At 35.2% G+C, this 19,863-nt stretch overlaps 1 protein-coding gene across 1 annotated transcript in view; it reads right to left on the reverse strand.

Annotated features, from left to right (window-relative positions):
• Positions 1 to 19,863, reverse strand: part of ADAMTS3 (ADAM metallopeptidase with thrombospondin type 1 motif 3) — a 288,194-nt gene that overhangs the window by 122,217 nt on the left and 146,114 nt on the right. Inside the window, exon 4 of the mRNA XM_007998846.3 lies at positions 17,037 to 17,193. Within this exon, the coding sequence (XP_007997037.3) occupies positions 17,037 to 17,193 (157 nt within the window). The remainder of the gene's footprint in view (positions 1 to 17,036; positions 17,194 to 19,863) is intronic.

Raw genomic sequence — 19,863 nt, forward strand, 5'->3', positions numbered from 1 at the left:
TCCTTCCATAAAGATGGACACATTACATTACTTTTAAAGCACATTATGTTGGGGTATTTACAACTATGATTTAACGACTTAGGAAATAAATTTTAAATATGCTTTCTGGATTTACAAAAGTACTAAGTAACATATATAAAACAAAGAACCCTTATTTCTGCTCCATTCCTGAATCTTATACTCAGAGATTGGGTAGGAGTCAGGGGATAGCCTAAGGAATGCTGTTGTGCTTTTATTTTAAAATTTCTAAAATTAAAAATGAAATGGTCATAATGATCATGAACAGCCTCAAGTCAAAGCAGCCCCATAAAAATGTCTACCGTGATTCTTAAAATGGGCTCAGCCAAACTCACTCCTTCCTTTTCACACTGGAGTTGACACATTTCATGCCCTCAGCACCTCTCACCTGGATTAGTACTCCAGGAAAAAACACTGCAAGCTATTTTCCCTGCCTCCACTCTCTCACTCCTCTCTATACTCCACAAGTGTATTCTGTATTCCGCATGAATGGAAGACAGATTTTCTAAAATACATATTGTAGTACATAACTTCTGTGAGTATATTTTTTTAAACTTGTAAAATAAGGTTCTTCATAATCTGGCATTAACCTTTCTCACCTGAGACAAATATCAGAAAAGTCTACCGGATGGGCGCAGTGGCTCACACTGTAATCCTAGCACTCTGGAGGCGGGTGGAACATGTGAGGTCAGAAATTCGAGCCTGGCCAACCTGGTGAAACCCGTCTCTACCAAAAATACAAAAAATTAGCCAGCGCCGTGGTGGGCGCTTGTAATCCCAGCTACTGAGAAAGCTAAGGCAGGAGAATCGCTTGAACTAGGGAGGCAGAGGTTGCAGTGAGCCAAGATCATGCCACTGCACTCCAGGCTGGGCAACAGGGTGAGACTCCATCACATAAAGGAAAAGAAAAGAAAAGAAAAGAGAAAAGAATATCAACTATAGTTTTGACTGTGGTAAGACAGGAGAAGGGGAGAGGAAAACAGGATATAAATTGTGAGCTGACTGCCCATATTGTGTAGGGCACCATATCATTAAGAGCATCTTGAGACACGCAGAATTTTAGTTTTATAGACGAGGCAGTGATATCTAAAGAGGCTTCCTAAAATGCCGCAAGTGACAGAGCTGATAATTGCAGAGCTGTGATTTGAATACACGTCTTTCTGATCACAAAACCTATACTAGAGAAGACCATGGATATTCAGTGAACATATTTGAAACTACAAAAAGAACATCCCTTGTAAACTATGTAGGATACAATTGAGTGTAAGAAAAAAATCCACTACTAAATTATAGGAGAAGGAGGAGACCCAAAACAACTGATCGAAGATAGTAAGGGATAAGGAGGCTACACTAAGGGTATCAGGAGAAAAACAGAAAATTTAAAGAAACAACCTGCTATGAAGTGTCATCATGAAGAGGACCAGGAAAATAAGTTCTGAGAATAGCAATCTGTTGAAATTTTTAGGTCTCTGCGGAAAACTATTTATGTAAATTGCTGAGGATGAGAGTCATGTTGAGGGGGAGCTGGATAACAGATGAAGGGTGCAAAAAAAAAATTTTCTTTAGAGAAATGTGGTAACAATGTTGATAAAATAAAGTAACGGCCGGGCGTGGTGGCTCACATCTGTAATCCCAGCACTTTGGGAGGCCTAGGCAGGCGGATCACCTGCGGTCAGGAGTTCAACACCAGCCTGGCCAACACCGCAAAACCACGTCTCTACTAAAAATACAAAAAAACAAAAAAAAAAACAAAAAAAACCCCATTATCTGTGCATGGTAATGCATGCTTGTAAACCCAGCTACTCGGGAGATTGAGACAGGAGAATCGCTTGAACCAGGGAGGCGGAGGTTGCAGTGAGTCGAGATCATGCCACTGCACTCCAGCCTGGGCAACACAGCAAGACTCCGTCTCAAAGTAAATAATAAATAAATATCTACAAAGGACGAAAGGGCTCAAATTCCAACCAGATATATATGAAGACAAAAGACACTTATATCATCTCGGAGAGTCATGTACATCTCTATGAAAGTTCACAAGATGAAAACAAAAGAGAAAGAAACGTGTGATACCAGTGACTAAGTAAGCAAGTTCTACATCCTAAATCTGGAGGACCCCACAAACTACCTCTTCTGTGCTGTGCATCCCACTCCTGAGTCCCACTCAAATCCCACCCTCCAACAGTAAAAAGAATACAGTCCGGGGACTTCATTACCCAGTCTGGGTTTGATAGCCAGACATCTAAGGTGGTAAGTGCAATTTCAGATTACCTTCCTTGTAATTTTCATCTACAAATTACAGACAATCTTTGACAGTATGGGCCTTCTTCTATGTCACACTAACTGTTCTACTTCATTTTTCACCTTCCCAAAAAATTTTAGTTGAGAGCTTTTTTGTTCAGTTTTAAAAGTACTTGCAAAGCTGTCACTTTTATTATCTAATTAAAAATGTGGAGAAACTGTGTAAGTTATTTTTCTGGCCAGGCGTGAGCCATCAGAATCTGAGCACTTTGTGAGGCCTTGGTGGGAGGATTGCTTGAGACCAGGAGTTTCAGACCAGCCTGGGCAACATAGTGAGACCTCATCTCTACAAAAGAATAAAAGAAATTAGCTGAATGTGGTGGTGCACAGCTGTAGACCCAGTTACTGGGGAGGCTAAGGTGAGAGGATTGCTTAAACCCAGGAGTCTGAGGTGGCAGTGAGCTATGACCATGCCACTGCACTCCAGCCTGGGCAATAGAACAAGACTCTTCTCTGAAAAAAAAATTATTTTTCTTAGCAAGGTTCTTAACATTTCTGAGTATCAGAATCACTCATCATTCATCTGTTCAATCAATATTTATTGAAGACCTACCCTGTGCTAGGCTAGACCCTGCGTAAGCAATGTTGAATGAAAAGGGCGACAGAGCGAGACTCCGTCTCAAAAAAAAAAAAAAAAAAAAAAAAGAAAAGAAAAGGAGACCCACACTCTCCAATACAAGGGCCATTAGTCACATGCAACTATATAAATTTGAATGAATTAAAATTAAATAAAAATAAAAGTTCAGTTTATCAGTTACACTAGTCACATCTCAATAGCTACATATGACCAGTGGCTACCATACTGGACAGCATTAATTTAGAACACTTCCATCATCACATAAAATCCTATTGGACAGCAGTTTCCTAAAAGCTGGGAGTAGAAACATGAAGCAGAGTATCTGCATGATGCCAGGGTTGAGCAGTAAGTGATACTATGATGAAAATATGCTACAGGCCAGGCGCGGTGGCTCACATCTGTAATACCAGCACTTTGGGAGGCTGCGTGGGTGGATCACCTGAGGTCTGGAGTTCAAGACCAGCCTGGCCAAAGCGGCGAAACCCCATCTCTACTAAAAATACAAAAATTAGCTGGGCGTGGTGGTAGGCTGCTGTAATCCCAGCTACTCGGGAGGCTGAGGCAGGAGAATCGCTTGAACCTGGGAGGTAGAGGTTGCAGTGAGCTGAGATCATGCCACTGCACTCCAGCCTGGGCGACAGAGAGATACTCTGCTTCAAAAAAATAAAAATAAAAATAAGAAAATATGCTACAAACCACATGCTCAAAGAAAGTGGCTGATAATTCTTTATAAGATTATAAAACCATCACAAAGGAAAGATGTAGTTGTGATTAAAAAAAAAAAAGTCAGAGCTAACTTATTGACGGCTTAGTAAGTACGAGAAACTAAAGCTAATTGCTTTAAGTCAGTATTATATATACTCCAAAGAACAATGCTTGAAGTAAGCATTATTATTTTCTCTGCCTTGTAGATGAGGAATCTTAAGCACTGATAGGTTAAGTAATTTGACCAAGGTTACAAAACTATTTAATAGGTAAGCCCTTGGAATAAACTCTACTAAAAGAAAATAAATATTTATGTAACAATAATATCTAAGACACTGAATCGATCTAGTTGAATTAGTTATTATGAAAACAGCATCAAGGTAATATCATATCACTATGTGCCTTTTTTACTTTCAGTAATTAAGAATTATTGATAATAATATTTTCTCCATACTATCACCATTAGTTAGTTCTCTAAACTTTGTCTTCTTTCCTCAGGAATGGCCTCCTTTCTCCCAGTCATTGTATCTTGAATCAAAACCCAAGCATCTTTGAATATTCACATGAAGTCCCTAAAACACCTGAGCCTTCATTGATATCTCTAAAGTCACACAACATATTTGCTAGATCATTCACTATAATGCTAATTGGACAATGATTTGGTTTTAATACTAATCTTTACTGATGTATGCTATACTATTTGATGAAAGAGCATATATCGAGCATCTGATAAATAAATGATAATAATAACTACCTTGCATCAAGAATACCCTCAGTGTTCATCTAAAATTTATCATCTGTAATTTAATATTGTCTTCACGGTTTTTGAAGGCATAAAATATAAACACCCAATCTACCTCTAATAAAGGCTTTAGTTTTCTCACAAAGTAGCTGAAACATGTTAGCTCTTTTTTCCTTTCTGTAATATAGGAAATAATAAAGATTATTAAACAGATGTATGTTAGATCTTCTATCAAAAAAGTCCATGCTTAGATTTTTTATTTATTTAGTGTTTTAAAGACCCAGATTGAAGATCTAATCTCAAAATGAGCTGAAGAGATCAGATTCAAATGTCTGAATCTGTTTTTACAGAATAATCTTGGCAAAGTTTACTCTAAGAAATGTAACACAGTGGGACTGTCTTCCTTTGGCTACAAAATATCTTTCATAGGAATGTCCATTAAGGTCTGGGAGGTGGTGTGAGGGGAGTGTCCAAAGGGGTTGAACAGAAAATGTGCGGGATCCCATCTCAATGCAAAGTGTTCTTACATTAATCAAAATATATTTTCAGAAATAGTTGCTTATATCTAGGTCTTATACTTTAGTCCCCATACCTGGAAATATGGGGGTATTCCCAAAGGACTAAACACTGAGTACTTATGGTTTCCCATCCTCATTAGTTTATTAGTTTCTCTGCTGTATAACACAGTCAAACTGTCCTTTAAGCTTAAGTCACTGGAACTGGGTACCTAAAGTAAGAAACTGCCATCATGTTTCATCTTAATTTTTCCTTTGTTTTTGCCAAGAATTGAAGAAGACTAAAACAGATGATCTCTCTATTTGTACTGAGGGAGGCCTGGACATGGTACCTCTGCCACTTTTCTATCTCTGGATAAAGTTAGAAAAATCTGCAAAAGTAAGTACATGGCTTCACGGTGACCACATTAATACTATCTACTCTCTGATGTGCACAGATAACCCTAAGCAGTTTTAATAGTATCAAAAATAAAATATAATGCTTCTATATTCATGAAGAAAATTTGATTCCTTTTTACTCACACAAAAAATTCTGTGGAATTTGGGATAAAACTCAATATCTGCAGATATTAGATAGAAAAAAAATAAGAGTCAAGTAGTATTAAGGTCCCAAATTTGGGTATACAGACATCAGAAAACTGAAAATTGCAAGGTTCTCCTAGTTACTCACGATGTCAAAGCTATATTTGTGATGTTATAAGTGAAAAATCATGTGGTGAAGTGTGCTTGAGTTATACAGAAAAATTTATTTTTTCTAACATTAATTTTATTCTTAACACTATTTTTTGTTATTTTGCATTTGACATTTTATCATTCCTCATCCCAACTTAGAGACAAAAAAATTTAAAAAAATAAAAAGCTCCTAACAAGAGTCCTTTCAACAACCCTTGAACACACATGGTTTCTGCAACTGTAACAATTTGAAGCTACAACAACGTGGACCACATAAATATTAGAACTTGTACAATGGGGATAATTTTGGAAAATATTCCTCCATGACTTTGTGTGTAGATAACCTACTTAATAATCAGCCCTAAGAAATGGCTTGGAGGCTTTGAGTCAATGGAGAGAAAAGGAAAGGGATGGAGAATATTACACAGTAGAAATATTGCATCAAGAATAAAAAAGAAACAAATAAATAGAAAGACATCCCATGCTCATGCATTGGAAAACTTATTGTTAAAACTTCCATACCACTTAAAATACCCAATGTGCTCTACAGATTCTATGCAATCCCTATTAAGATTCCAGTGGCATTTTTTATGGACATAGAAAAAATAATTATAAAATTCCTATGAAACCACAAAGGACCCTTGGTAGCCAAAATAATCTTTACAACAAAGAAGAAAGCTGGAAGCATCATACTGTGGGACTTCAAAATCTATATCCAAGCAACCATGACCAAATCAATATAGTATTGGCATAAAAACAGACAGACTAATGGAACAGAATAGACAGTCCAGAAATAAACCCATGCATATATGGTCAAATGGTCCTCCACAAAAACATACACTGGGAAAAGGAGAGTCTCCTCGATGAATGGTATTGGGAAAAGTGAATATCCACATGCAAAAGAATGTAATTGAACCCTCATCTTACACCATACACAAAAATCAACCCCAGATGGATTGAAGACTTAAACGTAAGAATTGAAACTATAAAACTCCCAGAAGAAAGCAAAAAATCTTCATGATATTGCTCTTCACAATGATTTCTTAGTTATGACCCCAAAAGCACAGACAACAAAAGCAAAAATAGACAAGTAGCACTACATCAAACTAAAAAGCTTCTACACAGTGAAGAGAAAAATTAACAGGGTGAAAAGGCAACCTATAGAATGGGAGAAAATATTTGCAAACCATGTATCTGATATGAGAATAATATCCAAAAAATCTAAGGAACTCCTTCAATTTAGTAGCAAAACAAGCAAACAAAAAACACATGCACAAAAAAAAAACAAACACACACACACACACACACACACACACAAAATAACTTGATTAAAGAATGGGTGAAGGACTTGAATAGACAATTCTTTAATGTAAGACAGACCAATAGACATATGAAAAGATACTCAGCATCACTGATCAGGGAAATAACAATCAAAACAGAAGTGAGACCTTACATAACACCTGTTAGAATGCCTGTGGTAAGAAAGATAAGTATTGAGGAGATGTAGAGAAAAGGGAACACTTGCACTGTTGGTGGGAATGTAAACAGTGCAGTTCCTAGAGAAAATAAAGTATGTTGAGGCTCCTCAGGATATTAAAAAATAGAACTACCATATGATCCAGAAATCTCACTTCAGGGCATACATCCAAAAGAACTGAAATCAGGACCTTGAAGAAATATTTGCACCCTGGTGTTCACTTCAGGATTGTTCACAATATCCAAGATGTGGAAACAACCTAAATGTTCATTGATAGATGAATAGGTAAAGAAAATGTGGTATATACATACATGGAATATTATTCATCCTTTTTAAAAAAGGATACATCTCATGTTAAGCATTCTTAACACAATATAAAAAAATAGAAAGAGACTCAATATTCAGCTACTGGATTCAAGTAACATTTATAAAACACAGATTTGTAGGCTAGGTTGTGTTAAGAGAGAAAGGATTTTCTGAATGCTTAGCTTTCACACAGTACATTAACGGTAGGCCTGGAGACCATATCACAAACTTTTTAAAATTTGTTTTTGTTTTGTTTTCCTCTTGTGAAGAGAAACTCCTGTTTATCATAAGTCTTAGTCATTAGTCTGGATTAGTGAAGAAAAAGCATATAATTAGAGGTAGGAAAATACAAGGTTAGCCCTTTTGGTCTTAGGCTGCCTCTGGATGAGGGACATAAACAGAACTAGGAAGACAGTGGTTGTAATTTCTTCCCAGTTCCCTTCAAAGCCAAGTCTCAGATGGGGAGAGATAGGATTAAGCATTAAAGGATTAAAATACAGGATTTTCACATACAGATTCAAGGGCTAGGGAGAGATTCTTTACTTTGGATTAAAGAGACTAAAATACACAAATCATCAAGGAACTGTAAGAGCCAAAGCCTTTTCTCCCGCTCTGTTTTGGAGATTCTGGAAGAATACTTTATGGACAGCTAGGACGTCACTCTGTTCGCAACCTAAGAAGCTGTCACTTCCCACAATTCTTACGCAACAGGAACAGCAATATCTGAGTCTCCTGGTGAGCCTGTGAGAGACAGCTGCTGAATCAGTGTTGATGTGGTCCTACACCAGAAGCTGTGAGTAAATGGATCATATAGGCTGGACAAATAGCAGTCCCAGCCAGAACTCAGGGTGATTTGCTGTACTAATGATAATGAGAGGAGACTCTAGTCAAGCTGGCAGTAAATACTAACAGGCTAGCAGATACCATGCAGAAAAGATAGCCAGTCCAGCAGTGCCTACTTGACCAGCCAAAGGAGCCCATACTATGGTGAATATAGGATTTTTTAAACAGAAATTTTAATAGACATTTGATGCATTCAACATTGTAAGACAGCTAAGCTACTTTTTCTTGTTTTTCTTTCTTTGTTTTATCCTTGAACATTTGTAAAGAATTAATATGTACCACAATGAAATCCTTTTATTAATAAAACGACTGTTCACTTTGTAGTCCCTACTACTTATAGTAAATTCTTGGTTTCCCATTTCCTTAATTCCTATTTGAAATATAAAACTTGAAGTTAATTCAAATTACCTGAGTTAGTTGCTTTAGTGTAGCTGTCATTAGGTAATGAAAGGAAGAAATGGGAATGAATGATGTTTTTATGTACACTGCAAGTGGGCTGGGCAATATTCAGGTCCTGAGTCTCAATATAACGGGGGCCACATAATCAGGAAATATGACAAATCCAAAGAAGGTAGGGTTTTTATTCCACAATAAGAATCCATGTGATTGTTGTAATAATTTTGTCCAATTTCTATGTTTCAAACTGCAAATCGATAAAAATAGTCCCAATATCTTTCAGAGATGCCCATTAATAATATGTGTAAGTCTGAGCTGGCAGCATTTTAGAACACTGCTTCCACATATTTAAGAGGAAGCGTGCTGGCGAGTGACAAAATGATACCCTGAAGAACTCAGATGACAGCAACCTTAGGTGAACCACACAAACGTTTCTACTGATTTTTCAAATGTTGGGTCATCAAACAGAAAGGGATATTGAAGGAGACAAAAACAACATATCCCAGCCTGATTAACTTAATACCTTCTTTAAACATAATTAGAAAGGTCCATTTACTGTACATAGCAGTGATGTCCACTAGGGCTTCCCATGACACCCAAAAGCAAGCCAAGGCCAGGCATATGAAATGAGAAAAGACAATGTATGTCTGTATACATTCCCATACTGGCTTTCCCTATATGTTATCCAAAAGTTAGGAATGAAGAAATTTAAAAAATGGTTCTAACACCCTAATTTCCATTAGTAGAAGACTCTTTAGGGTCATTGTATTAGTACAAGTATCATAGAACCGGACATAAAGAAAATCTGTTTTTATTATTTGTTTCACCTTTTGGTGAGACAAGGACCTTCGGGCTTAGACATGGCTTTTATCCCTGTAACAAGTGGAATAAAACCTGACAAAACATGAAAACATAGAAACAAAATCTGCCAAAGTGCGGATACAAAGGACTGAACTTAGGGAGAAAAATGTATTAGTACCCCTTGACAATAAAAGAATATACAGCAATTTGTAAAGCACACTAGAGAGAACCAAGGCCTTCCACAGGAAATGAGTGATAAAGACAGCCCTATAAGAAAAAATGGACACAAAGACTTAAGATATTTGATATTATCAGTCAGAGCTCTCAAATAAAAAATATCTCAGGTCAAAAGCACTGAACAATTTCGTGTGGGCGAATATAAGTGGTTACAGTAGTTCTGAGAGATGAAAAAAATTATTTTCAACAAATACTTCAATCAGACTTGTAAAACATTTTTTTCAGATACTTAGTAAGGTGCTGAAAGTGACAGGAATATGCTGTATATTTGGTTGTCTACAATAATCTCTATACAGTCTTACTGAGGAAAATAACTCCAATCATTCCTAAAACAAATACTTCCAGCATATAGTCCCAAATTCAAGAACTTCCACTGAGAATTTTTAAATTTAGATATTTAGACCAGACAGGTAACAGCTGAAAATTAGAGCAAAATTTCTAGTATCCAGAAAGAACAAAAGCAAGTATTCAGCTCCTGTTACAAAATTATGCATTAAAAGAGCATTTGTTTTAGCCTATGTGTAGTTCCCACATTTAAATTGACAGTAAATTCATGTAAACTCAAACAATTTTCAAATAAAAATGCTATTTCAGAGCTACATTTATTTTTCCCATGTTTTCTTTTTCTTTAACAGACACCATCAACTTTTACCCCATATATCCGGAAGATGCCCGGTAGGAAATCTCATATGAAAAAGATCCTCTAGGCCGGGCGCGGTGGCTCACGCCTGTAATCCCCGCACTTTGGGAGGCCGAGGCGGGCGGATCACAAGGTCGGGAGATGGAGACCACGGTGAAACCCCAACTCTACTAAAACTACAAAAAATTAGCCGAGCGCGGTGGCAGGCGCCTGTAGTCCCAGCTACTCAGGAGGCTGAGGCAGGAGAATGGCGTGAACCCGGGAGGCGGAGCTTGCAGTGAGCTGAGATCGGGCCACTCACTGCACTCCAGCCTGGGGGACAGAGCGAGACTCCATCTCAAAACAAAAAAAAAAAAAAAAAAAAAAAAAAAAAAGAGGAGTGAGAATAACCTGACTCTTCCACAGAGATGTAGGAGCTGCGCGCGCGCACACACACACACACACACACACACACATTCTCAGACAATTTGCAAAATCCTAAATGAACATGTTCAGGAGTGGATAGTATTGATTCTCATAAATAAATATTATGTTTAAAGTTAATGCTTGATGATCCAGAAAGGAAAATAAAACGACAGAAAAATAAATGACATCTAATTTATAGAAAATTATCTTTTAAAAATATATTGAGTGCCTGAGCTATAAATAAAAATGATGAAACAAAAGATTATTAAACCTCCAGAAATGTCTGGATTACTAACACAAATGCTTCCCACTTACTAACATGAAAGTTTATAAATCGTTGTACCTGGAAAAAAAAAAAAAAAAAAGAAGAAGTACAGGCTTTAAAATGTGGTTAATGTGGAATACTATGCGCCATAAAAAAGATGAGTTCATGTCCTTTGCAGGGATATGGATGAAGCTGGAAACCATCATTCTCAGCAAACTATCACAAGACCAAAAAACCAAACACCATGAACAATGAGAACACATGGACACAGGGAGGGGAACATCACACACCTGGGCCTGTAGGAGGGTAGGGGCCTAGGGGAGGGATAACATTAGGAGAAATACCTAATGTAGGTGATGGGTTAATAGGTGCAACAAACCCCCAGGGCTATACCTATGTAACAAAACTGAACGTTCTGCACATGTAACCCAGAACTTAAAGTAGAATTTTAAAAAAAAATACAATAAAAACAAAATAAAATGTGGTTAAGGAGGCACACTTGGCATGAGCAGAGTCAAAATGTACTCAAAATTTTTCTAAAAAAAGGATCTATCCCTCCTAAGCAAAAGCAGTTGACACGCGAGAAAGCAAACATTACATTTTGATAATACAGTGTGTTTTATATTCTAAAAGAGCAAGTACATTTTAAATACTAGCGAAGCTTTTTCTTGGTATGAACTGCTTCTTTATGAATCAGTAATTGATATAGCTTATTTCTGAGTAGGCAATTACTAAATTTAAGAATCAAGATCTGGTCCAAATGATCTGAATTGGCTTTCTACCTCGATATATGTTTACTGCCTTCAATTTCACTTCAGTCAGTCAAACATATCTAAAACCTCCCAATTCTCTTTCTCCGTTAATGCAAGATCAAGAACTAAATAGTAATCCCGAGCTCTGAAGTCTCAACACATTTTGTGTCTTTTCATCTTCAATTCTTTATTGGAAAAAAAAAATATGGATTTACATTTGTAACACTTCAATCCTGGTCTATCTATGTCCTAAATAAGCTCTTTTCATTGAACCTATCCATACAGAGACAGAAGAAACTCAGTAAGGCAATTTAATGAAAAAAATAAAGTATTATCCTTTATATTTCACATCTGAAAGCTCTTTAACCTTCACTCTGCTTCCTATTTTATGTAATAATTCAATCTTCATATTGCCTTCATTTTGTCAATAATTGTTATAAATACCCCAATTGTGAAACATACAAAACCAACCAGACAAAAAATTCCACAAATATGATTAATATTTCCACATGAATCCAATAGTAATAGCCTTGACAAAATGATTGGTTGCTAAATAAGATGATGCAGGTGTGAAAAATTTATAATTTAACACCTACCCAAAATAATGATTGCTACTTGACATATCTTAGTAATTTAGTAATAATATGTTCCATACTTCATTTACTAAAAAAAAAATCTGCTAAAATTAATTTATGTTACTCAATTTTTGTGTGCGTTACAAAGCCCACCAATGATTCTCTTTGATCAGGGCATAGGTCATGAGAACTTCCAAATACAGCAGGTTAGAGTATATACTGACATGTCTACAGATTCAAGGAAGGGGTCTGGGCCTAGGAAGTTCCTAGGAGTAGTAAAATAAGAAATAATCTTCTCATTTTTCTAGTTCTTGTTTCATAGTTTAATTCCCCGGCAACCAGTAGCAACTCCCAAATCATTTCTGACTTCTGCATGTTTCCCACCTGGGACAAAAACACGCCTTCACAGCACCATGACAACCACGCCAGCAACACAAGCATTTGGGTTCATGCAGGAAAATGAAAATCCTGAAAGGAAGCTAGGAGATAAAGGCCTACTATTCCTCGTTTCCCACTGGTAGGATGTAATTACAAAAATTACTTTAACACAAAGCTTCTGGTGAATGAATAGCGGGTAATTTGAGGGGAAAAGCCTAGGGCCTAGGGATTAAATTAAAAATGTAAAATGCTGAATGATGTCATACAAGTTCAACCACCTTCCCCCCAAAAAGTAAACTGCCTAAAGCAAACTCCTTAGTGATGACAGAGTAAACATTCTTAAGAGATAGGCAGGGGTATATTTTTTACATGAGTTTAGACAAATGATTGATTTAATAGCAGAGGTGAAATTTATGACCCTTTAATTTTTATTAAGTATATTGTTACCAATTATAATTTCAAATATAACATAATTTTGTCCAAATTAAAGAGTTTCGAAATGTGATTTCCATACCCCTAGATCTGAAAAAGAAGCAAATTAAATCTGCCCACCATGATGAAGTAGACAAATTTCTTTGTCATAAGCATGCCAAGTTTATGTTTTTTGTTTAATGAAAAGGATGCTATACGTTTGCTGGAAACTGGCAGTGCTATGTGTTATGAATACTTGCCACTTCTGTACTAGAAGACACCATTATTTATATTGCCAAATGTAAAACTGCTTTAGATCTTATTCTTTAAAGAGTAATTCTAAAGCAGAGCACTGTATTTTTGACTTTACTACTTAGTTCAATATATTTTTAAACAACTCTTCATATGTTTCACATTGTGAAAATACAACTTTCCTATTAAGAGTCAGGAAAGAAGAATCCGCTATATATGGGATTGATTGTATGTTTTTGTGTTGTTGAATCATACTGTATGATACATTATCTTAACAGTTTCAAAGCTGTGACTTTTGTTGGAAACTCAGCTGAATATTCTTAGTGGACAGGGAATAGAAATAGATATTTTCATTTGGTCAAGCTGAATAGCGTAGAGCTCTCGAGTGTGGGAGAAGCATAATTTTTGTTTTGTTTCTAGTTTCAATTTTGTTTTCTGGAGACATAAAGTCCTTCTTATATATAGCAAATATCTTTCATAGGCTCCCAATTCTGTGCAGTGTATACCTTCAGATTCTCAGTGATACACCTGAGAATGAGAGAGTAGAAGGCAAGAAGGGGCATTCTAACAATCGACAAGCCAATAACTGCTATTTCACTCTCAAGCTAATCTCTACCCATTCCTACCACAAGAAATGTTTAGAAGGCCATTCACACTTTGACTCTGGGACATGATTATGGAAATACACCATGCATTTTTTAATTCACTCAGTGGTCTAAAAGATCATATAACTTAATCTACTTAAATTGGACCGATTTATCATTCTCCTTTATCAAGCCTATTTCTGTTTCTCAATTTATATACCTGAATTCTGGAAAGAGAATTGTTTAGTCTTCTAGATTAGAATTTCTCTCTTTCCCCACCCCCTCCAACATCTACCCCATCACAAAACTCCAACAGTTTTACTTCAATTTCTATCCATTTGGCTCTATCTCTCCATCTCCTAGTTCAGGTCCTAATAGATTTTAATGTATAACACTTGCAACAAACTCCAGAGCTCAAATGAATGGCGGTTCTGAGGAACTAAACTGCCAAATCAAGAAATGTAGCTAGTCAATTACTGTGACAAGTAGCAAAACAGGGCAGACTGTTTACATGGGCCCTACTGATGAAATCCTGCAGGGTCAGAAATGGCTCGCTTATGATCAAAACTCCTACTGATGACTTGCTGTCAGAGAAATGTATGGAGACCATGGTTCTCAAACACATTTCATTCCAAGTAAGTTTTAGCTTATGGATTTTATTCCTCTTCCTACATAACTCATTAAGAAAGACCTCATATGTTTCCTAAAATAAAATCTTGAATTAATCCAGAAAAGGCACTATTTTATATAGTGCTTTTCCTTTCATTTATAAATCAATATACCTTTCTAAACCTAATTTTTTTCAATTTTACATTTTAAAATAATGGAATACATTACAAAAATATATTCTTAATTTACAGTTGGAAGGTATTTGGTCTATGAGAAGACTTGGCTCTCCATCTTGCTACCAAGATGTTAAAGGAAGAATTTAAAAGTTCTGAATCTGAATCACTTGCTCCCCCAGGCAAGAGAGTTACACTTCTAACGTATATGGTTACAATTCAAGATTCTCAAAAAGAGGTAAATTTATATCACCTACAACTTAATTCAATCAGAGCTTCATAATAAGGTGAAAATCATTAAGCTCATATTAACATTTATCATGGAACATTTTAAGGGAACAGAATGATTTAATTTTGATTCAAGTTTTAAGGTAATCAAGAGGTGACAGAGGAACTCCTTTTGCTCTGACCCATGACCACTGAAACTTGTCTCAGAATGCATTACTCTAGTTTGTGGCCTACTTCGACTATAATTGCAATCTTCTATTAATGTCTGAAAAACTCAGTCTTCAGTATCTGCATTATTAAAAACAACTTTTAAGTAAACTGAGTGTGTTGATGCTATTGAAATTGACATTTTAAATAATTTTCTAAAGCAATGTTCCAAATTTCTGTAATTCCATCCAATTCCTTTATGTATACGTACAGTTAATTTCCCTATTCTACCATCAAAAAATACAGTAAGTATTAAACATAGTATTTCTTGTAACTTTCTTACTTCAAGCAAAAAAACTCTTCTTATAAATATCAGACTAATGAAAAGTACTAGGACTAATATTTATAGAAATATACACCTTCGGGAATTGAAATGTAGTAATAGGGTACAGCTTGATGAAACTACCGTTATGACAGATGGAGCTGATGGGAGGACAGCCACAGTAACTCATCTGGCTTTCAGTTCTCCTGTACAATTCCATAGCATGTGGCCTATGCTTTCCTAAAAAATATTTAACCATTGCTTTGAAAGAGGTATTAGATATTAGTAATATGCAACAACCAAGATTTACTTATAGAAAAAGCACTATATCCTACTACCTTTTCTTTAACATAACCAGTCTTCTGATTTAGAATAACAATTTTAGAATATGAAAATTGAGATTCACCTGAAGACAATGACTAATGGTTCAACTTAAACAAAACTCTTAACATGCTAATCTTCTGCAAAGATATTAAATATTAACAGTTAATTAAATAACAGCTAGCATTGATTAAGCACCCATTTTTGCTGAATACTACATTCAGCAATTTGCATATACGTTTAATACTTATTACAATTGTGCAATATATATTACTTCTTTTTTCATAAAAAAACTGAGGCTCAGAGAGGTTAAGTACTAATCTAAGGTAACAACAACTTGGTGTGCAAAGCTATTATTACTCACACCAAGTCTAACTGCAAAGCCACTACAGTGACTCTATAAGCTAGACACACATTTCATAATACTGTATTTATTAATATAGTCCTGTTGTTTCAAATGAGAAATTTCTTTAAAATTTTCAAGATGTGTTAACTTTAAAGTTATCTTAAATTGCACTATTCTATTCATAAAGAATTTTAGGAGAAGTTAGTAGCATCTGAAAATCAGATGACTAGGTAACAAGTCTCAAAAGGCAATCTAGAAGATAAATTATTTCTAAAGAGGAAACTCTTTATTCTTCATTAAGAAAGTTGTCCTGGCAAATGTTAAGAGACTTTTTGAGATTTGGTTAAAAAAAAAAAATGGATTCCCAAATTTTCTTTTTCTCCACAAAGGAAATTTTATATCCAATGCATAAGCATATCTCCTTAATAGTAAGTAACTTTCAGGTTTAATTTAAACAAACAAACAAAAATAGAAAACTTTTATGCAACATAATTTACTTGACTTTAGCAGTTCTAGCCTAATTTGAAATAAAATTCCACAGAAGAATTTGATTCATTGTCTCCTCCATATAGTAAAAGTTTTGCAAAATAGATTTTAAAGTCAAGTAGCATTATTATTTTCAAATACATCCATCACACTGGTCTTAAAACAAAAAGCAACTGTTTGTCATGTGAATATATGTCCTTTAAAAGGTTTAAAATAACACTGATAATTCATAATAAGATACTTCTGTAAAGCACAAACCACAAATATTTTCAAATTTTAACATAAGCTAGAGAACCAATAGTTTTAATATAAAGGTATTAAAAGAAGTCATATCAGGGATATATAACACACTGGAATAAATGCCTGTAACATATATTCTATGCATTTTTTTAAAAGCCAGCCAAATTTCATGATTTATAAAAGTAAACTTCTTTTGCTACCTCCACCACATTATACAAGAGCACATGACAATCACATTCTCTTACTTGATGAGAGAGTTATTTTCATAATATCTTAAAATTATATTCCATTATTAAGCTTTGTCAAGATGCCTACCTCTGTAGTGGAAGTCTTTGGACATGTCTATGGGAGCCTGTTCTACTGCTGATCTCTTGTAGACAACATGAATCCTTCCTTTTTCTTCCTCCATCTGTTTACCTCTTTCCAAGGGTTCAATGAAATACTCTTCATTATCACTTTTTATCATTCCAGCCTAGAGAAAGCACAAAATGTGTTAATTTAAAAAAGAAATATCTATCATCTTCAGCTCACAAGCACATCTTTTTAAATGTCAAGAATATGACTTGTGAAAACTAACGCTTTTTCTTTCCACATTTGGCTATAAATTTAAAATAGTTATTAACTATCAGTAATTCATATAAGGTAGAAATTCACATATGACAGAAATGAAAAAATTCATATTAAGGTACTATAGAATACAAAATTTACATAGGATGAGAATAGGGAAATCATACAACATATACATTTTATCAAACTACAAAATAAGTGCATTTATATGTTCTACTTGGTATTTTATATCTAGTAAGAATCATATGGGATACATAAATTCAACAAATCTCTAATTTCCCATAATAACCCACTGTGGAGCAGTTTTCCACACATTACATACTTTTTCACTTATTTACATCTTCCTCCCAAACAAGGTGGCATGAGAGAAATGAGTTCCATGCTACATTCAGTATGTAAAGTTACTTCTTTAAAATAGTCTCAGTAAGCTTCTGTGGAAATTCCACATTTCTAAAGCTTATGAATTTGAAGAACTAACTCATATTTGTCCTAGCTTAATCTAACTTTATGATTAAAATTATAACTTTTATATTTATATATATGTATACATATATATATATACCCCTCAAACTGCAGCCTTTCACACTGAAAAGCCTATTCTTACTTTCAGTTCCTTCTATCTCTCTATTGTTTTCTGATTCTGTTTCATCTTTTAATTATTCAGAAAACACCAGGCCTATAGTCAGTACTACAGCTGAAGAAAAATGATGGTTTTTTCTAAAATGTGATATTTCTTAAACATCAAGTCCACATTACAGTCAAGTCGTTGTGGCTCATGTTTCTACTTTAAACATCATACAATAATGTGAAATATTAATTTAAATATAAGCACATTTATTTGAAAACAAAATTGGAACAAATAATGTGTTAGTGTGGAGATTGTACTTATTTTGAAAATACATATCAGATTTAGAGATGCCATATTTTTTCTCAGACCTTTAACTTATTCTGTATTTTCACACATGAGGTCACTGGCTCTCAGGCCACATGGACAAGGGAGGAGTTTCTTACTCCTTCGAACTATGTTGATATCTTTGCCGTTATGCTGTCAAGCAACATAGAAATGAAAGGGAGGTGTCCTTTACCAAAGAGTGTATGTTTTCAGCAGATATATATATTCAGCAAAGACGCCTATGACTATAGCTTTTCTGTTGCACTCAAATCTGTCCTTTTCCTTTCTGTTCTGACTTCTACAACTGGGTATGGTATTTCCCTTCTTCCCCTTTGTAAGCCTCACAGGGAATTCTTAAAAGCTATGCCATCTCCATATGCCACTTCTACACTTGCCTTTATGATGTGCACTACAAACAGCCCTGGAACCTATGGGGCCATGTCTCACAAGAAAACATTACTACAATTCTTCTACTATTCTTGGCCCATACCCTCTGGAACAAACCTCTAGCTTTCACTTAAAAGAGCATTGAGCTAGTGGGTACTTAGTAGTAAAGCTCATCTTCCAGATACTCCAAAAATTGGAGTTTCTTTCTTTACCTAATTACTTTACATTTAGTCATGTACCATGAAATACACAATATTTTTCAAAAGTTACATAGTTAATTATTCCCTATTCAGAGTTGTTCCTATTGGTTAATAGATTCACCTCTTCTACAAATATAATTTCCAACATCTTCCTCATGCTTTCCAATTTTAATTTTTAATCTCTTCTATATTATGGTCATATTAGTTTATCTCCTATTACCAGTAATTCCAACACTCACTGCTATTGGCCTTCTCAGGCATTAATGAATTAATGTCCATAAACTATATCCAAACTAAGCACAAACACAGTAAACATATAAAAAGTTAATAAAATATATAAGGCTAAAATGTTATCTCATCCCTAACACCACCTGTTGGTAGCAAAAAGCGTGAACTGGCTTTATCCTGGAACGATAGGTCTGTTTTTATATACGGAAGTTTATAAGAGGAAGTGCATCAGCATGGGAGTTTCAGTATTCATCTTTATTCCAGTCTTTTCTTTGCTCCAAATCTGCTATCACTGCATTCTGTAACATCTACATTATCCTCCCATCCTCCTAAATCCACTAACATTTCCTTAGTTATAAACATCATCATTGTTTATTTGGATTACAAAAACTCCCTATCTTAAGATTTTCCGAAGATCATAATGATTCTCCCAGATGAGTGCCTGACTCAGGGAAGAAACAGTGCCACTGGAGTGGTCAGCGACTCTGAGCAATGGGCAATGGCTATTGCAGTCACTTGAAAGTGATAGGGAGGGCAGTGAGGATTAGCCCGTGTGCCTGTTGAAAACACTTCTCCATATCTGCTATGGCAAACATTCAAATTCCAGGCCACATGATGTTATTTTACCCCACTGAGCCACAGATAAAACAAAATTCAACACAATTAAACATCTCATTTAGAAAGCAAAGAAAATTTAAGTCAAACTGAGTCAGTATTAGTGACAAGGCAAGCGTTGGATCAAGTGACGTCCAATAACTCCATGGACCTGAAATCTGAAAGTTGGCTCTTTTGTTTATTAATTTAAGTAAAGTTTAATGAAAGAAAGTACTTTATATAAAGCATTGTACTAAATATAGTAATAAATGAG

The sequence above is a fragment of the Chlorocebus sabaeus genome, chromosome 7 (genome assembly GCF_047675955.1).
Source record: "Chlorocebus sabaeus isolate Y175 chromosome 7, mChlSab1.0.hap1, whole genome shotgun sequence".
NCBI classification, from domain to species: Eukaryota; Metazoa; Chordata; class Mammalia; order Primates; family Cercopithecidae; genus Chlorocebus; species Chlorocebus sabaeus.